This window comes from Ranitomeya imitator, chromosome 6 (assembly GCF_032444005.1).
Source record: "Ranitomeya imitator isolate aRanImi1 chromosome 6, aRanImi1.pri, whole genome shotgun sequence".
In the NCBI taxonomy this organism is placed as follows: domain Eukaryota; kingdom Metazoa; phylum Chordata; class Amphibia; order Anura; family Dendrobatidae; genus Ranitomeya; species Ranitomeya imitator.
In genome coordinates this window covers 10,719,314-10,741,202 of record NC_091287.1, presented here as the reverse complement: position 1 = coordinate 10,741,202, position 21,889 = coordinate 10,719,314, and the positions used below count along the sequence as shown (strand labels likewise).

Below are 21,889 nucleotides of genomic sequence, written 5' to 3'. Positions count from 1 at the left end.
TATAGTATAATGCACTCTTCATAGTCCTCCATACAGTATAATTCACTCCCCATAGTCCTCCATACAGTATAATTCACTCCCCGTAGTCCTCCTTAAAGTATATTGCACTCCCCATAGTCCTCTATGCAGTATACTGCACTCCCCATAGTCCTCCATATAGTATAATGCACTCCCCATAGTCCTCCATAGAGTATAATGCAATTCCCATATTCCTCCATACAGTATAATGCACTCCCCATAGTCCTCTATGCAGTATACTGCACTCCTCACAGTCCTCCATATAGTATAATGCACTCCCCATATTCCTCCATACAGTATAATGCACTCCCCATAGTCCTCGATAAAGTATAATGCAATTCCCATAGTCCTCCATACAGTATAATGCACTCCCCATAGTCTTCCCTATAGTATAATGCACTCCCCATAGTCCTCTATACAGTATAATGCACTCCCCATAGTCCTCGATAAAGTATAATGCAATTCCCATAGTCCTCCATACAGTATAATGCACTCCCCATAGTCCTCGATAAAGTATAATGCAATTCCCATAGTCCTCCATACAGTATAATGCACTCCCCATAGTCTTCCCTATAGTATAATGCACTCCTCATAGTCCTCCATACAGTATAATGCACTCTCCATAGTCCTCCATATAGCAGTGTATATATCAGTGTACAGTATATAGCAGTGTATATATCAGTGTACAGTATATAGCAGTGTATATATCAGTGTACAGTATATAGCAGTGTATATATCAGTGTACAGTATATAGCAGTGTATATATCAGTGTACAGTATATAGCAGTGTATATATCAGTGTACAGTATATAGCAGTGTATATATCAGTGTACAGTATATAGCGGTGTATATATCAGTGTACAGTATATATCAGTGTATATATCAGTGTACAGTATATAGCGGTGTATATATCAGTGTACAGTATATAGCAGTGTATATATCAGTGTACAGTATATAGCGGTGTATATATCAGTGTACAGTATATAGTAGTGTATATATCAGTGTACAGTATATAGCGGTGTATATATCAGTGTACAGTATATAGCAGTATATATATCAGTGTACAGTATATAGCGGTGTATATATCAGTGTACAGTATATAGCAGTATATATATCAGTGTACAGTATATAGCGGTGTATATATCAGTGTACAGTATATAGCAGTATATATATCAGTGTACAGTATATAGCGGTGTATATATCAGTGTACAGTATATAGCAGTGTATATATCAGTGTACAGTATATAGCAGTATATATATCAGTGTACAGTATATAGCAGTGTATATATCAGTGTACAGTATATAGCAGTATATATATCAGTGTACAGTATATAGCAGTGTATATATCAGTGTACAGTATATAGTAGTGTATATATCAGTGTACAGTATATAGCAGTATATATATCAGTGTACAGTATATAGCAGTATATATATCAGTGTACAGTATATAGCGGTGTATATATCAGTGTACAGTATATAGCAGTATATATATCAGTGTACAGTATATAGTAGTGTATATATCAGTGTATAGTATATAGCAGTGTATATATCAGTGTATAGTATATAGCAGTGTATATATCAGTGTATAGTATATAGCAGTGTATATAGCTCTGTATTTAGCTGTGGGTGCGGCGGTCGCCGTCCACTTCTGCTCCTCTGTACGCGCTCTGCGTTGCGCAGCGTTTCGTTTCTCTCTTCACTGAGCAGATCAATAATGTATCGGAGAATCTGCAGGAAGCCTCCGTGTGTCTCTTCTGCGATCTGCGCGTCTCGCTGCTTCCTGATGATTTCTACCTCTACTATCGAGCAGCCGCCATTTACAGGATTGTCTGATTCTATCACTGAGCAGAGGCTGCAGAAAGCAATATGGCAGACAGGATGAGACGCGCAGCAGCACAGAGCATTTCAGGAGAGCAGGGCCGATGTGACTTGTGAGCCCGGAATCCTGACTTCTCCTCTCTTCTTCTGCAGGTGGATACGGACGACGTCATCACTAAAGAGGAACAGATTTACCTGCTCTTCTTAGCCAAAGGAAAGTGTGAACAGCACCTGAAATCTAAGCCTCAAGGTGAGACCCCGATACGGCGCCATAGTAGAGGGCCGAGGAATGGTGGATTATTACCGTCTTCACTAGAGATGAGCGATTATTTCAATGTTCTATTAGGCTCACCATCGCCGAATTAGCAGCCGAACATACACAGCACAAAAGACAGCGTGGGAAACACCGGCGTAGTGCTTCTGATTAGCGGTGACATCATCCCCGCCGGTCAGAGAGCCGCGGTTGCCAAAAGACAGGGAGCGCTCATTTGTGATCGGAGGTATAAAGTTTACCTCCTGTCACTGGTGTCAGCGGATGGGACTACAGCTCCCATCATCCGACGCCTGCTGCCACTAGTAACAGTGAGAGCAGGAGTGGATGATGGGAGCATTCATCAGCCGCTCCTGCACTGTAAATAAATAATTTAACAAAACCTGCGCGGGCTCCGCTGTATTTTTGATAACCAGCCAGGAAAAATGCACCACTGTTGGCAAAAACCCTCAGCTGTCAGCTTCACAAGGCTGGTTATCAAGAATAGAGGGGTCCCCACACCATATTTTTAATTATTTAAATTAATAATTTAAACCGGCAAGGGGTCATTTTTGAAAACCAGCCTGGCTAAAGCAGAAAGCTGGGGGCTGGTATTCTCAGGCTGGTAAGAGGCCATGGCTATTGACCCCCTCCCCACAGCCTAAAAATAGCAGCCCGCAGCTGCCCAGGAAAGGCGCATCTATTAGATGGCCAAATTCTGGCGTTTTGCCCGCCTCTTCCCACTTCCCCTGTAGCGGTGGCAAGTGGGGTTCATATTTGTGGGGTTGATGTCACCTTTTGTATTGTCAGGTGACATCAAACCCTGAGGTTTTTAACCTCGTATCCGTTTTCTCCTGTGTTGGCGCCTGCCTCGGAGGTGGCCTTTGTTTCTGTGAGTGGCTACATTTCAGATGTACACTTATTTTTGCGTATAATATGCGGCTGGGATTTTCATCTCTCTTAAATAACTGCAGCAGCGGAGAGGGGCGCGGAGCCGGGAGCGCTGCAGTTGGGGCGCGGAGCCGGGAGCGCTGCAGTTGGGGCGCGGAGCCGGGAGCGCTGCAGTTGGGGCACGGAGCCGGGAGCTCTGCAGTTGGGGCGCGGAGCCGGGAGCGCTGCAGTTGGGGCGCGGAGCCAGGAGCGCTGCAGTTGGGGCACGGAGCCGGGAGCGCTGCAGTTGGGGCACGGAGCCAGGAACGCTGCAGTTGGGGCACGGAGCCGGGAGCTCTGCAGTTGGGGCGCGGAGCCGGGAGCGCTGCAGTTGGGGCGCGGAGCTGGGAGCGCTGCAGTTGGGGCACGGAGCCGGGAGCGCTGCAGTTGGGGCGCGGAGCCGGGAGCGCTGCAGTTGGGCGCGGAGCCGGGAGCGCTGCAGTTGGGGCACGGAGCCGGGAGCTCTGCAGTTGGGGCACAGAGCCGGGAGCTCTGCAGTTGGGGCGTGGAGCCGGGAGCGCTGCAGTTGGGGCGCGGAGCCGGGAGCGCTGCAGTTGGGGCACGGAGCCGGGAGCGCTGCAGTTGGGGCACGGAGCCGGGAGCGCTGCAGTTGGGGCACGGAGCCGGGAGCTCTGCAGTTGGGGCGCGGAGCCGGGAGCGCTGCAGTTGGGGCGCGGAGCCGGGAGCGCTGCAGTTGGGGCGCGGAGCCGGGAGCGCTGCAGTTGGGGCGCGGAGCCGGGAGCGCTGCAGTTGGGCGCGGAGCCGGGAGCGCTGCAGTTGGGGCGCGAAGCCGGGAGCGCTGCAGTTGGGGCGCGGAGCCGGGAGCGCTGCAGTTGGGGCATGGAGCCGGGAGCTCTGCAGTTGGGTCTGGGTTATTCTCATTTTCTGCCGTGAATCTTCTGTGACAGCTGTAAATTGCTTCCATTGGCTCCGCAGACAGCGCCGGCCGTGATATTGTTGCTCTGCCCCTTTATTTCTCCTTTATTGGTCTGTAAATCAGAAGAGAAACTTTGTAACCGAAATCTCCCGCTACAGCGACATATGGATGCAATGTGTCAGGCGGCTGGTTACAATGTATCCTCCATACAATCTGCACAGGAAGCAGCAGAACGTATATTTCTACAATCACCCCCATCATCTCACTATAAATAGAGGAAGAGAACAAGAGGCCGACATCCATCATCGCCACGTCAGATCCCGGAGACTCAATCTATGGGAAAGGCGTTATCGCAGCTTAATCCGTAGGATTGGCGAATTTCTTATCGTCCGCAGTGACACAACACGTTCTATCTACCCGATGCCTCTGATTCTGGCCGATGTGCTGGGAACCAAAGGATTTCCCACATTTATGCCCAGAAATTGTAATCATGGTACGATAAAAAGTTCTGCAACTTTCTCAGACTTTTCTCTACATTTCCTCACTGTTTTCAAAATCGTCAGAGAATCATTCATGTTCACTGGTAGAGACTGAAAAGTAAGAAGCACTGGACCATCTTAGAGAAGCGATCACAAACCACCCAAATGACCGACATCCTTTGAGAGACAGGGAGATCTGAAATAAAATCCATAGAGATATGTGTCCAAGGCCTCTTCGGGACCGGCAAGGGCAAAAGCAACCCACTGGCACGAGAACAGCAGGGCTTAGCCCGAGCACAAGTCCCACAGGACTGCACAAAAGAACACACATCCCGTGACAAAGACGGCCACCAAAAGGATCTAGCCACCAAATCTCTGGTACCAAAGATTCCAGGATGACCGGCCAACACCGAACAATGAACCTCAGAGATAACTCTACTAGTTCATCTATCAGGGACAAACAGTTTCTCCGCTGGGCAACGGTCAGGTCTATCAGCCTGAAACTTCTGCAGCACGCGCCACAAATCAGGGGAGATGGCAGACAAAATTACCCCCTCTTTGAGGATACCCGCCGGCTCAGGAACACCCGGAGAGTCAGGCACAAAACTCCTTGACAGGGCATCAGCCTTCACATTCTTAGAGCCCGGAAGGTACGAAATCACAAAGTCAAAACGGGAGAAAAACAGCGACCATCGAGCCTGTCTAGGATTCAACCGTTTGGCAGACTCGAGATAAGTCAAATTCTTGTGATGATCCGTCAAGACCACCACGCGATGCTTGGCTCCTTCAAGCCAATGTCGCCACTCCTCGAATGCCCACTTCATGGCCAACAACTCTCGATTGCCAACATCATAATTGCGCTCAGCAGGCGAGAATTTTCTAGAAAAGAAGGCACATGGTTTCATCACCGAGCCATCAGAACTTCTTTGCGACAAAGCAGCCCCTGCTCCAATTTCAGAAGCATCAACCTCAACCTGAAACGGGAGCGAAACATCTGGCTGGCACAACACAGGGGCAGAAGAAAAACGACGCTTCAATTCCTGAAAAGCCTCTACAGCCGCTGAGGACCAATTGACCAGATCAGCACCTTTCTTGGTCAAATCGGTCAATGGTTTAACATCACTAGAAAAATTAGCGATGAAGCGACGGTAAAAATTAGCAAAGCCCAGGAACTTTTGCAGACTCTTCACAGATGTCAGCTGAGTCCAATCATAAATGGCCTGAACTTTAACAGGGTCCATCTCGATAGTAGAAGGGGAAAAAATGAAACCCAAAAATGAAACCTTCTGAACCCCAAAGAGACATTTCGACCCCTTCACAAACAAGGAATTCGCACGAAGGACCTGGAACACCATTCTGACCTGCTTCACATGAGACTCCCAATCATCCGAAAAGACCAAAATGTCATCCAAATATACAATCATGAATCTATCCAGGTATTCTCGGAAGATGTCATGCATAAAGGACTGAAACACAGATGGAGCATTAGAAAGCCCGAATGGCATCACCAGGTACTCAAAATGGCCCTCGGGCGTATTAAATGCTGTTTTCCATTCATCGCCCTGTTTAATTCGCACAAGATTATACGCCCCTTGAAGATCTATCTTGATGAACCAACTAGCCCTCTTAATCCGAGCAAACAAATCAGACAGCTGCGGCAAAGGGTACTGAAATTTGACTGTGATCTTATTAAGAAGGCGGGAAGAAAAACATTAGACTTGAACAAAGAAGATCCAGGAAAACATACTCAGAAGGGAGGTAAGAACATTTCTAAAACAATCCACAGCGAGGAGATTGGAACAAAACAAAATCCTCTAAACTGCATGCTCGCAAACGCCAGAAGCCTGACAAACAAGATGGAAGAACTAGAAGCAGAAATATCTACAGGTAACTTTGACATAGTGGGAATAACCGAGACATGGTTAGATGAAAGCTATGACTGGGCAGTTAACTTACAGGGTTACAGTCTGTTTAGAAAGGATCGTAAAAATCGGAGAGGAGGAGGGGTTTGTCTCTATGTAAAGTCTTGTCTAAAGTCCACTTTAAGGGAGGATATTAGCGAAGGAAATGAGGATGTCGAGTCCATATGGGTCGAAATTCATGGAGGGAAAAATGGTAACAAAATTCTCATTGGGGTCTGTTACAAACCCCCAAATATAACAGAAACCTTGGAAAGTCTACTTCTAAAGCAGATAGATGAAGCTGCAACCCATAATGAGGTCCTGGTTATGGGGGACTTTAACTACCCGGATATTAACTGGGAAACAGAAACCTGTGAAACCCATAAAGGCAACAGGTTTCTGCTAATAACCAAGAAAAATTATCTTTCACAATTGGTGCAGAATCCAACCAGAGGAGCAGCACTTTTAGACCTAATACTATCTAATAGACCTGACAGAATAACAAATCTGCAGGTGGTCGGGCATCTAGGAAATAGCGACCACAATATTGTACAGTTTCACCTGTCTTTCACTAGGGGGACTTGTCAGGGAGTCACAAAAACACTGAACTTTAGGAAGGCAAAGTTTGACCAGCTTAGAGATGCCCTTAATCTGGTAGACTGGGACAATATCCTCAGAAATAAGAATACAGATAATAAATGGGAAATGTTTAAGAACATCCTACATAGGCAGTGTAAGCGGTTTATACCTTGTGGGAATAAAAGGACTAGAAATAGGAAAAACCCAATGTGGCTAAACAAAGAAGTAAGACAGGCAATTAACAGTAAAAAGAAAGCATTTGCACTACTAAAGCAGGATGGCACCATTGAAGCTCTAAAAAACTATAGGGAGAAAAATACTTTATCTAAAAAACTAATTAAAGCTGCCATAAAGGAAACAGAGAAGCACATTGCTAAGGAGAGTAAAACTAATCCCAAACTGTTCTTCAACTATATCAATAGTAAAAGAATAAAAACTGAAAATGTAGGCCCCTTAAAAAATAGTGAGGAAAGAATGGTTGTAGATGACGAGGAAAAAGCTAACATATTAAACACCTTCTTCTCCACGGTATTCACGGTGGAAAATGAAATGCTAGGTGAAATCCCAAGAAACAATGAAAACCCTATATTAAGGGTCACCAATCTAACCCAAGAAGAGGTGCGAAACGGCTAAATAAGATTAAAATAGATAAATCTCCAGGTCCGGATGGCATACACCCACGAGTACTAAGAGAACTAAGTAATGTAATAGATAAACCATTATTTCTTATTTTTAGGGACTCTATTGCGACAGGATCTGTTCCGCAGGACTGGCGCATAGCAAATGTGGTGCCAATATTCAAAAAGGGCTCTAAAAGTGAACCTGGAAATTATAGGCCAGTAAGTCTAACCTCTATTGTTGGTAAAATATTTGAAGGGTTTCTGAGGGATGTTATTCTGGATTATCTCAATGAGAATAACTGTTTAACTCCATATCAGCATGGGTTTATGAGAAATCGCTCCTGTCAAACCAATCTAATCAGTTTTTATGAAGAGGTAAGCTATAGGCTGGACCACGGTGAGTCATTGGACGTGGTATATCTCGATTTTTCCAAAGCGTTTGATACCGTGCCGCACAAGAGGTTGGTACACAAAATGAGAATGCTTGGTCTGGGGGAAAATGTGTGTAAATGGGTTAGTAACTGGCTTAGTGATAGAAAGCAGAGGGTGGTTATAAATGGTATAGTCTCTAACTGGGTCGCTGTGACCAGTGGGGTACCGCAGGGGTCAGTATTGGGACCTGTTCTCTTCAACATATTCATTAATGATCTGGTAGAAGGTTTACACAGTAAAATATCGATATTTGCAGATGATACAAAACTATGTAAAGCAGTTAATACAAGAGAAGATAGTATTCTGCTACAGATGGATCTGGATAAGTTGGAAACTTGGGCTGAAAGGTGGCAGATGAGGTTTAACAATGATAAATGTAAGGTTATACACATTGGAAGAAGGAATCAATATCACCATTACACACTGAACGGGAAACCACTGGGTAAATCTGACAGGGAGAAGGGCTTGGGGATCCTAGTTAATGATAAACCTACCTGGAGCAGCCAGTGCCAGGCAGCAGCTGCCAAGGCAAACAGGATCATGGGGTGCATTAAAAGAGGTCTGGATACACATGATGAGAGCATTATACTGCCTCTGTACAAATCCCTAGTTAGACCGCACATGGAGTACTGTGTCCAGTTTTGGGCACCGGTGCTCAGGAAGGATATAATGGAACTAGAGAGAGTACAAAGGAGGGCAACAAAATTAATAAAGGGGATGGGAGAACTACAATACCCAGATAGATTAGCGAAATTAGGATTATTTAGTCTAGAAAAAAGACGACTGAGGGGCGATCTAATAACCATGTATAAGTATATAAGGGGACAATACAAATATCTCGCTGAGGATCTGTTTATACCAAGGAAGGTGACGGGCACAAGGGGGCATTCTTTGCGTCTGGAGGAGAGAAGGTTTTTCCACCAACATAGAAGAGGATTCTTTACTGTTAGGGCAGTGAGAATCTGGAATTGCTTGCCTGAGGAGGTGGTGATGGCGAACTCAGTCGAGGGGTTCAAGAGAGGCCTGGATGTCTTCCTGGAGCAGAACAATATTGTATCATACAATTAGGTTCTGTAGAAGGACGTAGATCTGGGGATTTATTATGATGGAATATAGGCTGAACTGGATGGACAAATGTCTTTTTTCGGCCTTACTAACTATGTTACTATGTTACTATGTTACTATGTAATCAATACAAGGTCTCAAAGAACCATCCTTCTTGGCCACAAAAAAGAACCCTGCTCCTAACGGTGATGACGACGGGCGAATATGGCCTTTCTCCAAGGATTCCTTTATATAACTCCGCATAGCGGCGTGCTCTGGCACAGATAAATTAAACAATCGGCCCTTAGGAAACTTACTACCAGGAATCAAATTAATAGCACAATCGCAATCCCTATGAGGAGGTAGGGCACTGGCTTTGGGCTCATCAAATACATCCCGATAATCCGACAAAAACTCTGGAACTTCAGAAGGAGTGGAAGACGAAATAGACAGAAATGGAACATCACCATGTACCCCCTGACAACCCCAGCCGGACACAGACATAGATTTCCAATCCAATACTGGATTATGGACCTGTAGCCATGGCAACCCCAAAACGACCACATCATGCAGATTATGCAACACCAAAAAGCGAATATCCTCCTGATGTGCAGGAGCCATGCACATGGTCAATTGAGTCCAGTACTGAGGCTTATTCTTGGCCAAAGGCGTAGCATCAATTCCTCTTAATGGAATAGGATACTGCAAGGGCTCCAAGAAAAAACCACAGCGCCTGGCATACTCCAAGTCCATCAAATTCAGGGCAGCGCCTGAATCCACAAATGCCATAACAGAATAGGACGACAGAGAGCAAATCAGAGTAACGGACAAAAGAAATTTAGACTGTACCGTACCAATGGTGGCAGACCTAGCGAAACGCTTAGTGCGCTTAGGACAATCGGAGATGGCATGAGTGGAATCACCACAGTAAAAACACAGCCCATTCCGACGTCTGTGTTCTTGCCGTTCCGCTCTGGTCAAAGTCCTATCACACTGCATAGGCTCAGGCCTATGCTCAGAGAATACCGCCAAATGGTGCACAGCTTTGCGCTCACGCAAGCGCCGATCGATCTGAATGGCCAAGGACATAGACTCATTCAGACCAGCAGGCGTGGGAAATCCCACCATGACATCCTTAAGGGCTTCAGAAAGACCCTTTCTGAAAATTGCCGCCAGGGCACACTCATTCCACTGAGTGAGCACAGACCACTTTCTAAACTTCTGACAGTACACCTCCGCTTCATCCTGACCCTGACACAAAGCCAGCAAGATTTTCTCTGCCTGATCCACTGAATTTGGTTCATCATAAAGCAATCCAAGCGCCAGAAAAACGCATCAACATCACGCAATGCAGGATCTCCTGGCGCAAGGGAAAATGCCCAGTCTTGAGGGTCACCACGCAACAAAGAAATAATGATTTTTACTTCTTGAACGGGGTCACCAGAGGAGCGAGGTTTCAAAGCTAGAAACAGTTTACAATTATTTTTGAAATTCAGGAATTTAGATCTATCCCCAGAAAACAAATCAGGAACTGGAATTCTAGGCTCTAACATCGGATTCTGAACCACAAAATCTTGAATGTTTTGTACCCTTGCCGTGAGATGATCCACACAAGAGGACAGACCCTGAATGTCCATATCTACACCTGTATCCTGAACCACCCAACGGTCTAGGGGAAAAGAAAGACAAAACACAGTGCAAAGAAAAAAAAATGGTCTCAGAACTTCTCTTATCCCTCTATTGAGATGCATTAATACTTTGGGCCAGCTGTACTGTTATGGACCTGGTGGTTAAGAGCACCCGGAACGACCTGATGGTTAAACTCACACGGGACAAGCTCTGGGAAGTGGGAACTCTGCTGACCGCAACCCCTAATCCTGTCACACAACTAGAAATAGCCGTGGAGCGTACCTAACACGACCTAGACGCCTCTTCACAGCCTAAGAGCTAACTAGCCCTAGAGATAGAAAATAAAGCCTACCTTGCCCATTCCCCAAAGGAAAAGGCAGCCCCCCACATATATTGACTGTGAGATAAGATGAAAGTCACAAACACAGAAATGAAACAGGTTTCAGCAAAGGGAGGCCAGACTTACTAAACAGACTGAGGATAGAAAAGGTAACTTTGCGGTCAGCACAAAAAACTACAAAAAACCATGCAGAGTGTGCAAAAAGACCTCCGCACAGACTCACGGTGCGGAGGTGCCACTCTGCATCCCAGAGCTTCCAGCTAGCAAGACAAAATCATGATAGCCAACTGGACAAGGAAACAATGAACAAATAATTAGCCAGCAGGGACTTAGTTTCTGCTGGAGTAGACAGGTCACCAGAAAGATCCAAGAGTGAACTGAACCAGTACAAGAACATTGACAGCTGGCATGGAATAACGATCTGAGTGGAGTTAAATAGAGCAGCCAGCCAAAGAATAAACTACGTCACCTGTGGAAGGAACCTCGGAAGCAGCAGCTCCACTCACAGCCACCAGAGGGAGTCCATGGACAGAACTCGCCGAAGTACCATTCATGACCACAGGAGGGAGTTCGAAAACAGAATTCACAACAACCTTCTACTGCAGAAATCAGCGCTGAGCCGGTACCTTCTACTGCAGAAATCAGCACTGAGCCGGTACCTTCTACTGCGGAAATCAGCTCTGAGCCGGTACCTTCTACTGCAGAAATCAGCACTGAGCCGGTACCTTCTACTGCAGAAATCAGCACTGAGCCGGTACCTTCTACTGCAGAAATCAGCGCTGAGCCGGTACTTTCTACTGCAGAAATCAGCACTGAGCCGGTACCTTCTACTGCGGAAATCAGCTCTGAGCCGGTACCTTCTACTGCAGAAATCAGCACTGAGCCGGTACCTTCTACTGCAGAAATCAGCACTGAGCCGGTACCTTCTACTGCAGAAATCAGCGCTGAGCCGGTACTTTCTACTGCAGAAATCAGCACTGAGCCAGTACCTTCTACTGCAGAAATCAGCACTGAGCCGGTACCTTCTACTGCAGAAATCAGCACTGAGCCGGTACCTTCTACTGCAGAAATCAGCACTGAGCCGGTACTTTCTACTGCAGAAATCAGCACTGAGCCAGTACCTTCTACTGCGGAAATCAACGGGAACACTTACTCAACAGAATATAACTTCAAGTAAATCAAACCTCTGTGAAATCAAACTGTCCACTTAGGAACCGACACTGATTGACAATCAGTTTCACATGCTGTTGTGCAAATAGAATAGACAACAGATGGAAATTATTGGCAATTATCAAGCAACAAGACCCCCTCAATAAAGGAGTAGTTCTGCAGGTGGGAACCACAGACCACATCTCAGTACCAATGCTTTCTGGCTGATGTTTTGGTCACTTTTGAATGTTGGTTGCGCTTTCACACTCGTGGTAGCATGAAACGGACTCTACAACCCCCACAAGTGGCTCAGGTAGTGCAGCTCATCCAGGATGGCACATCAATGCGAGCTGTGGCAAGAAGGTTTGCTGTGTCTGTCAGCGTAGTGTCCAGAGGCTGGAGGTGCTACCAGGAGACGTGGAGTGGGCCGTAGGAGGGCAATAACTCAGCCGCAGGACTGCTACCTCAGCCTTTGTACAAGGATGAGCACTGCTAGAGCCCTGCAAAATGACCTCCAGCAGGTCACAAATGTGCATGCGTCTGCACAAATGGTTAGAAACCGACACCAGGATTGGCAAATTCGCCACTGGCACCCTGTACTCTTCACAGATGAAAGCAGGTTCACAGTGATCACATGTGACAGACGTGACAGAGACTGGAGACGCCGTGGAGAGCGATCTGCTGCCTGCGACATCCTTCAGCATGACCGGTTTGGCAGTGGGTCAGTAATAGTGTGGGGTGGCATTTCTTTGGTGGGCCGCACAGCCCTCCATGTGCTCGCCAGAAGTAGACTGACCGCCATTAGGTACCAAGATGAGATCCTCAGACCCCTTGTGAGACCATATGCTGGTGCGGTTGGCCCTGGGTTCCTCCTAATGCAGGACAATGCCAGACCTCATGTGGCTGGAGTGTGTCAGCAGTTCTTGCATGATGAAGGCATTGAAGCTATGGACTGGCCCGCCCATTCCCCAAATCTGAATCCGATTGAGCACATCTGGGACATCATGTCTCACTCCATTCACCAACGTCACGTTGCTCCATAGACTGTCCAGCAGTTGGCCGATGCTTTAGTCCAGGTCTAGGAGGAGATCCCTCAGGAGACCATCCGCTGCCTCATCAGGAGCATGCCCAGGTGTTGTAAGGAGATCACACAGGCACGTGGAGGCCACACACACTACTGAGCATCATTTCCTTGTATTGAGGCATTTCCACTGAAGTTGGATCAGCCTGTAATTTGATTTTCCACTTTCAGCATCATTCCAAATCCAATACAATGGATAAAAATTGGCAACTTGATTATTTCATTCAGAGATATCTAGGATGTGGTAGTTTAGTGTTCCCTTTATTTTTTATATATAAAATATTTAAAAAAATACTCCACATCAAAAACTCATCAAAGACTGTGGGAACTTAGGCAGTTTTTATGAAAGATCTGTTTGCTGTCAGTGAATGAAAATATTCCTCTCCTGGCTGCATCTGATGGACTGTGTACATTGTATCCAGACTGGACAATCCGCTCTATGCAGCATAAACCTGACGGCTGTGACTATATCTGCTTACATTTACCTGCATTGTAACTGGAGCGCCCCCAGACACAGGGCCACGGGTTCTCGATACCGGGCCCCTCAGTCTCTGTATTGGGGTCGTCACGGTGGCTAGATCCGGTCCGTGACCCTGCTAAGGGGCGCCCAATGGAAGGTGATGGTGTGATGCATGGTGCGAGGTGCAATGAAGAATGAGGACACAGGGTTGCAGTCTCTTTACCTTTTACTGAAGGCTTTGGGGTCCGCAATCCAGAGCACTGCTAACAGGGCTGTCTGAGACCGGCCGGTCGGAAGGCACATCCAGAGTTCCCTTTGCAGGTGGAAATCAGTGCCTACCCACCAGCGCCTGTGTGTTGTAGTGCTTCCCTGCTGAGCATTCGGGATAGTCCTCACAACTTCTGTGTCTGTGTTCGTTGTTCTTTCTCTCTCTCTCCGTCCCCCAGATGATATGGTTAGGACGCACCCGTATGACGGGTAGGCCTGGAGTTATTCTGGGACCCTAGAGACGCTCCTCTCCCACAGTTGCCTCCCTTGTCTGTTTAGGTGAGACAGCCAACCTATAATTAACTGTCCTGCCGTGTTGAAGTAATGTGTCAAGTCTCTTACTTTCTCGGTGCTCCGGCCACCGCTATGCGCCTCAGAAGGATGTTGCCTCGGTCTCACGGCACGACTCCTTCTGGCTCTATCTCCTTTACACTGTGATCCCGCTTCTCACTTCTCCACAATCAACTTCGCTTCGTGTCCTTTCTTAGGATACCGCCGCAAGGTAGTGCAGGCGCAGCTCCGTAACGATCTGTTCTCTTTCTAGACCGCTGTCAGGATCCCACCCCTGACAGGTCCTCTCCCGAATTCTCCCGTGCTCTTTCTGTCTAACTTCCTGTCCAACCCCCAGTTTTACCAGAGTGTGAAGAGTGGCCTACTAGATAGAACCACTCCCCCTGGTGGCCGGAGTGTGAAGTGTCATGTGTGTTTGTGATACCTGGTCAGGAGAACTCCTTCAGTGCCATCAGACGTAACATCACTCCCCTAGCGGCAGAGCGTCATACTGCAACGACCAGGTCTCTGGGGCGCTGCACTGACATGTCTGCTTCTGTAAATACTTGTATGTTCCACATCATAATAATGTTAATTTTCTTAAAATACAATTTTACATTGTGTCGTCTCTCTGTTACTACACAGAACACAGTCACTGCAAATAGTGAGATGGACACACATTTTTCCTCTTTCATGTTTTTAATTCGTTATTCAGCCATTATAAATATTTCGTATATTGTTACATTTTATTGACAAACACATCAAACATATCAAGTTTCGGTGATGCCTCGATATTCTCCAGACTCATGCCCCCTATTCCTCACACTACTGCCCCTTATTCTCCAGACTTCTGCCCCTTATTCCCCACACTCCTGCCCCTTATTCTCCAGACTCCTGCCCCTTATTCTCCACACTCCTGTCCCTTATTCTCCAGACTACTGCCCCTTATTCTCCAGACTCCTGCCCCTTATTCCCCACACTCCTGCCCCTTATTCTCCAGACTTCTGCCCCTTATTCTCCACACTTCTGCCCCTTATTCCCCACACTCCTACCCCTTATTCTCCAGACTACTGCCCCTTATTCTCCACACTCCTGCCCCTTATTCTCCACACTCCTGCCCCTTATTCTCCAGACTGCTGCCCCTTATTCTCCAGACTCCTGCCCCTTATTCCCCACACTCCTGCCCCTTATTCTCCAGACTTCTGCCCCTTATTCCCCACACTCCTGCCCCTTATTCCCCACACTCCTGCCCCTTATTCTCCACACTACTGCCCCTTATTCTCCACACTCCTGCCCTTTATTCCCCAGACTCCTGTCCCTTATTCTCCACACTTCTGCCCCTTATTCCCCAGACTTCTTCCCCTTATTCCCCACACTCCTGCCCCTTATTCTCCAGATTCCTGCCCCATATTCTCCACACTCCTGCCCCTTATTCTCAAGACTTTTGCTTCTCCTCTGCCAAATGCATATCGGCTTCTGCACAGATCCTGACTGATGGCCGCCGGTTCTTGACTCATCAGAGCTCAGAGTTATCACAATTTCTGGGTTTTGTCACTTTTTGAGGATTGTCCGCAGGTTCTCACTGGGAAGAGATCTGGAAGTTTCCTATTCATGGACCCAAAATGTCAATATGTTGTTCCCCGAGACACATCATTCTCACTTTTTCTTGAGAACTGATCTAGATCATATGAGGACATCATCACAGCATCACTGGATGATTGGAGAAGTTTCTCTTGGTGGAGGTTTAAATGCCGTTCTTTATTCATGACCGTAGTTTTAGGTAAAATTGTGAGTGATCCCCTCCATGGATGAGAAGCCCCCACACATTGTGAATGATCCCCTCCATGGATGAGAAGCCCCCACACATTGTGAGTGACCCCCTCCATGGATGAGAAGCCTCCACACATTGTGAGTGACCCCCTCCATGGATGAGAAGCCTCCACACATTGTGAGTGATCCCCTCCATGGATGAGAAGCCTCCACACATTGTGAGTGATCCCCTCCATGGATGAGAAGCCTCCACACATTGTGAGTGACCCCCTCCATGGATGAGAAGCCTCCACACATTGTGAGTGATCCCCTCCATGGATGAGAAGCCTCCACACATTGTGAGTGACCCCCTCCATGGATGAGAAGCCCCCACACATTGTGAGTGATCCCCTCCATGGATGAGAAGCCTCCACACATTGTGAGTGATCCCCTCCATGGATGAGAAGCCCCCACACAGTGTGAGTGAGCCCCTCCATGGATGAGAAGCCCCCGCTCATTGTGAGTGACCCCGCCATGGATGAGAAGGCCCCGCCCATTATGAGTGATCCCCTCCATGGATGAGAAGCCTCCACACATTGTGAGTGATCCCCTCCATGGATGAGAAGCCCCCACACCTTGTGAGTGATCCCCTCCATGGATGAGAAGCCCCCACACATTGTGAGTGATCCCCCTCCATGTATGAGAAGCCCCCACACATTGTGAGTGACCCCCTCCATGGATGAGAAGCCCCACACATTGTGAGTGACCCCTCCATGGATGAGAAGCCCCCACACATTGTGAGTGACCCCCTCCATGGATGAGAAGCCCCCACACATTGTGAGTGATCCCCTCCATGGATGAGAAGCCCCCACACATTGTGAGTGACCCCCTCCATGGATGAGAAGCCCCCACACATTGTGAGTGACCCCCTCCATGGATGAGAAGCCTCCACACATTGTGAGTGATCCCCTCCATGGGTGAGAAGCCTCCACATATTGTGAGTGACCCCTCCATGGATGAGAAGCCTCCACACATTGTGAGTGATCCCCTCCATGGGTGAGAAGCCTCCACATATTGTGAGTGACCCCTCCATGGATGAGAAGCCCCCACACATTGTGAGTGACCCCCTCCATGGATGAGAAGCCCCCACACATTGTGAGTGATCCCCTCCATGGATGAGAAGCCCCCGCACATTGTGAGTGATCCCCTCCATGGATGAGAAGCCCCCGCACATTGTGAGTGATCCCCTCCATGGATGAGAAGCCCCCGCACATTGTGAGTGATCCCCCTCCATGCATGAGAAGCCCCCGCACATTGTGAGTGATCCCCCTCCATGGATGAGAAGCCCCCGCACATTGTGAGTGATCCCCTCCATGGATGAGAAGCCCCCGCACATTGTGAGTGATCCCCCTCCATGCATGAGAAGCCCCCACACATTGTGAGTGATCCCCTCTATGGATGAGAAGCCCCCACACATTGTGAGTGATCCCCTCCATGGATGAGAAGCCCCCGCACATTGTGAGTGATCCCCTCCATGGATGAGAAGCCCCCACACATTGTCAGTGATCCCCTCCATGGATGAGAAGCCCCCGCCCATTATGAGTGACCCCGCCATGGATGAGAAGCCCCCGCACATTGTGAGTGATCCCCTCCATGGATGAGAAGCCCCCGCCCATTATGAGTGACCCCGCCATGGATGAGAAGCCCCCGCACATTGTGAGTGATCCCCTCCATGGATGAGAAGCCCCCGCACATTGTGAGTGACCCCCTCCATGGATGAGAAGCCCCCACACATTGTGAGTGACACCCTCCATGGATGAGAAGCCCCCACACATTGTGAGTGATCCACTCCATGGATGAGAAGCCCCCGCACATTGTCAGTGATCCCCTCCATGGATGAGAAGCCCCCGCACATTGTGAGTGACCCCCTCCATGGATGAGAAGCCCCCGCACATTGTGAGTGACCCCCTCCATGGATGAGAAGCCTCCACACATTGTGAGTGACCCCCTCCATGGATGAGAAGCCTCCACACATTGTGAGTGACCCCTCCATGGATGAGAAGCCCCCACACATTGTGAGTGACACCCTCCATGGATGAGAAGCCCCCACACATTGTGAGTGATCCCCTCCATGTATGAGAAGCCCCCGCTCATTGTGAGTGACCCCGCCATGGATGAGAAGCCCCCGCACATTGTGAGTGACCCCTCCATGGATGAGAAGCCCCCGCACATTGTGAGTGACACCTTCCATGGATGAGAAGCCCCCACACATTGTGAGTGACCACTCCATGGATGAGAAGCCCCCACACATTGTGAGTGACCCCTCCATGGATGAGAAGCCCCCGCACATAGTGAGTGACCCCCTCCATGGATGAGAAGCCCCCACACATTGTGAGTGACCCTTCCATGGATGAGAAGCCCCCGCACATTGTGAGTGATCCCGTCCATGGATGAGAAGCCCCCACACATTGTGAGTGACACCTTCCATGGATGAGAAGCCCCCGCACATTGTGAGTGATCCCGTCCATGGATGAGAAGCCCCCACACATTGTGAGTGACCCTTCCATGGATGAGAAGCCCCCGCACATAGTGAGTGACCCCCTCCATGGATGAGAAGCCTCCACACATTGTGAGTGATCCCGTCCATGGATGAGAAGCCTCCACACATTGTGAGTGATCCCCTCCATGGATGAGAAGCCCCCACACATAGTGAGTGACCCCCTCCATGGATGAGAAGCCCCCACACATTGTGAGTGACCCCTCCATGGATGAGAAGCCTCCACACATTGTGAGTGATCCCGTCCATGGATGAGAAGCCTCCACACATTGTGAGTGACCCCCTCCATGGATGAGAAGCCTCCACACATTGTGAGTGACCCCCTCCATGGATGAGAAGCCCCCACACATTGTGAGTGATCTCCTCCATTGATGAGAAGCCCCCACACATTGTGAGTGACCCCCTCCATGGATGAGAAGCCCCCGCACATTGTGAGTGACCCCTCCATGGATGAGAAGCCTCCACACATTGTGAGTGACCCCCTCCATGGATGAGAAGCCTCCACACATTGTGAGTGACCCCCTCCATGGATGAGAAGCCTCCACACATTGTGAGTGACCCCCTCCATGGATGAGAAGCCCCCGCACATTGTGAGTGACCCCCTCCATGGATGAGAAGCCTCCACACATTGTGAGTGACCCCCTCCATGGATGAGAAGCCTCCACACATTGTGAGTGACCCCCTCCATGGATGAGAAGCCTCCACACATTGTGAGTGACCCCCTCCATGGATGAGAAGCCTCCACACATTGTGAGTGACCCCATCCATGGATGAGAAGCCTCCACACATTGTGAGTGACCCCCTCCATGGATGAGAAGCCCCCACACATTGTGAGTGATCTCCTCCATTGATGAGAAGCCCCCACACATTGTGAGTGACCCCCTCCATGGATGAGAAGCCCCCACACATTGTGAGTGATCCCCTCCATGGATGAGAAGCCTCCACACATTGTGAGTGATCCCCTCCATGGATGAGAAGCCCCCGCACATTGTGAGTGACCCCTCCATGGATGAGAAGCCCCCACACATTGTGAGTGACCCTCCATGGATGAGAAGCCCCCACACATTGTGAGTGATCCCCTCCATGGATGAGAAGCCCCCGCACATTGTGAGTGATCCCCTCCATGGATGAGAAGCCCCCGCACATTGTGAGTGATCCCCTCCATGGATGAGAAGCCTCCACACATTGTGAGTGACCCCCTCCATGGATGAGAAGCCCCCGCACATTGTGAGTGATCCCCTCCATGGATGAGAAGCCCCCACACATTGTGAGTGACCCCCTCCATGGATGAGAAGCCCCCACACATTGTGAGTGACCCCTCCATGGATGAGAAGCCTCCACACATTGTGAGTGACCCCCTCCATGGATGAGAAGCCCCCGCACATTGTGTTAGGTCAGGCTGTGTAGATCCTTTTTGATAAAGTGTAAGTTATCATTTTCTACCTTGGTCCCTGTACCTTGTGGCCCCCTGAGCGGCTGTACAGGTTGCACCAATGCTATGGCCGCCCTTGTTCTATACCTACATATCTGCCACCTTTCCGCCTCTTTCCTGCACCTCCTTTGATCACAGTAAATCTTGCAGCATTGGCTCCGGTGAGAAGTTGTCGCTGGCGCATCGAGCGGCGTCTTCTCTCCTTTGTGATACTGTATTGACATTGTGGATTCTTTTATCTCCTGGGTCGATACGAGGATCCGGCAGAAAGTCTTGTTCATAGTTACAAATGTGATTTTAAGTCCTTGGTACAGAGACTGCGGCCGGTTATGATCCGTTCACGCCGGTAATCAGATAGATTGATGCAGAGGTACGTGAGCGGCGTAGAGATCCCGGACTGGAGGACACACAGCACTGAGCAAAGGTGGAAAAAGTGCAGGAGAGCAAGAAGCTTCCAGTGTTAGCAGGGTTAATAGTCTAGTGTTATCAATTATCAAATTGTAAAGTGACTGAAGAAAAATGTAAATCCCATCAGTATCTGGTGACCGCTCGTCTCCTCCATCATCAGTATCTGGTGATCGCCCGTCACCTCCATCATCAGTATCTGGTGATCACCCGTCACCTCCATCATCAGTATCTGGTGACCGCCCGTAGCCTCCATCATCAGTATTTGGTGACTGCCCATCACCTCCATCATCAGTATCTGGTCACCTCCATCATCAGTATCTGGTGACCGCCCATCACCTCCATCATCAGTATCTGGTGACCGCCCGTCTCCTCCATCATCAGTATCTGGTGACCTCCGTCGCCTCCATCATCAGTATCTGGTGACCGTCCGTCTCCTCCATCATCAGTATCTGGTGATCACCCATCACCTCCATCATCAGTATCTGGTGACCGCCCGTAGCCTCCATCATCAGTATTTGGTGACCGCCCGTCGCCTCCATCATCAGTATCTGGTGATCGCCCGTCGCCTCCATCATCAGTATCTGGTGACCGCCCATCACCTCCATCATCAGTATCTGGTGACTGCCCGTCACCTCCATCATCAGTATCTGGTAACCGCCCGTAGCCTCCATCATCAGTATTTGGTGACTGCCCATCACCTCCATCATCAGTATCTGGTCACCTCCATCATCAGTATCTGGTGACCGCCCATCACCTCCATCATCAGTATCTGGTGACCGCCCGTCTCCTCCATCATCAGTATCTGGTGACCGCCCATCACCTCCATCATCAGTATCTGGTGACTGCCCGTCACCTCCATCATCAGTATCTGGTGACCGCCCGTCTCCTCCATCATCAGTATCTGGTGACCGCCCGTCTCCTCCATCATCAGTATCTGGTGACCGCCCGTCTCCTCCATCATCAGTATTTGGTGACTGCCCATCACCTCCATCAACAGTATCTGGTGACCGCTCGTCTCCTCCATCATCAGTATCTGGTGACCGCCCATCACCTCCATCATCAGTATCTGGTGACCGCCCGTCACCTCCATCATCAGTATCTGGTGACCGCCCGTCTCCTCCATCATCAGTATCTGGTGACCGCCCGTAGCCTCCATCATCAGTATTTGGTGACTGCCCATCACCTCCATCATCAGTATCTGGTCACCTCCATCATCAGTATCTGGTGACTGCCCATCACCTCCATCATCAGTATCTGGTCACCTCCATCATCAGTATCTGGTGACTGCCCGTCACCTCCATCATCAGTATCTGGTGACCGCCCGTCTCCTCCATCATCAGTATCTGGTGACCGCCCGTCGCCTCCATCATCAGTATCTGGTGACCGCCCGTCGCCTCCATCATCAGTATCTGGTGACCGCCCCTCTCCTCCATCATCAGTATCTGGTAACCGCCCGTAGTCTCCATCATCAGTATTTGGTGACTGCCCATCACCTCCATCATCAGTATCTGGTGATCGCCCATCTCCTCCATCATCAGTATCTGGTGACCGCCCATCACCTCCATCATCAGTATCTGGTGACCGCCCGTCTCCTCCATCA

General features: G+C 48.9%; 1 protein-coding gene across 1 annotated transcript in view; it reads left to right on the top strand.

Moving 5' to 3' along the window:
- PTH1R (parathyroid hormone 1 receptor) overlaps positions 1-21,889 on the top strand; it is a 279,840-nt gene that overhangs the window by 147,060 nt on the left and 110,891 nt on the right. Inside the window, exon 2 of the mRNA XM_069729136.1 lies at positions 1,989-2,085. Coding sequence (XP_069585237.1) covers positions 1,989-2,085 — 97 coding nt within the window. The remainder of the gene's footprint in view (positions 1-1,988; positions 2,086-21,889) is intronic.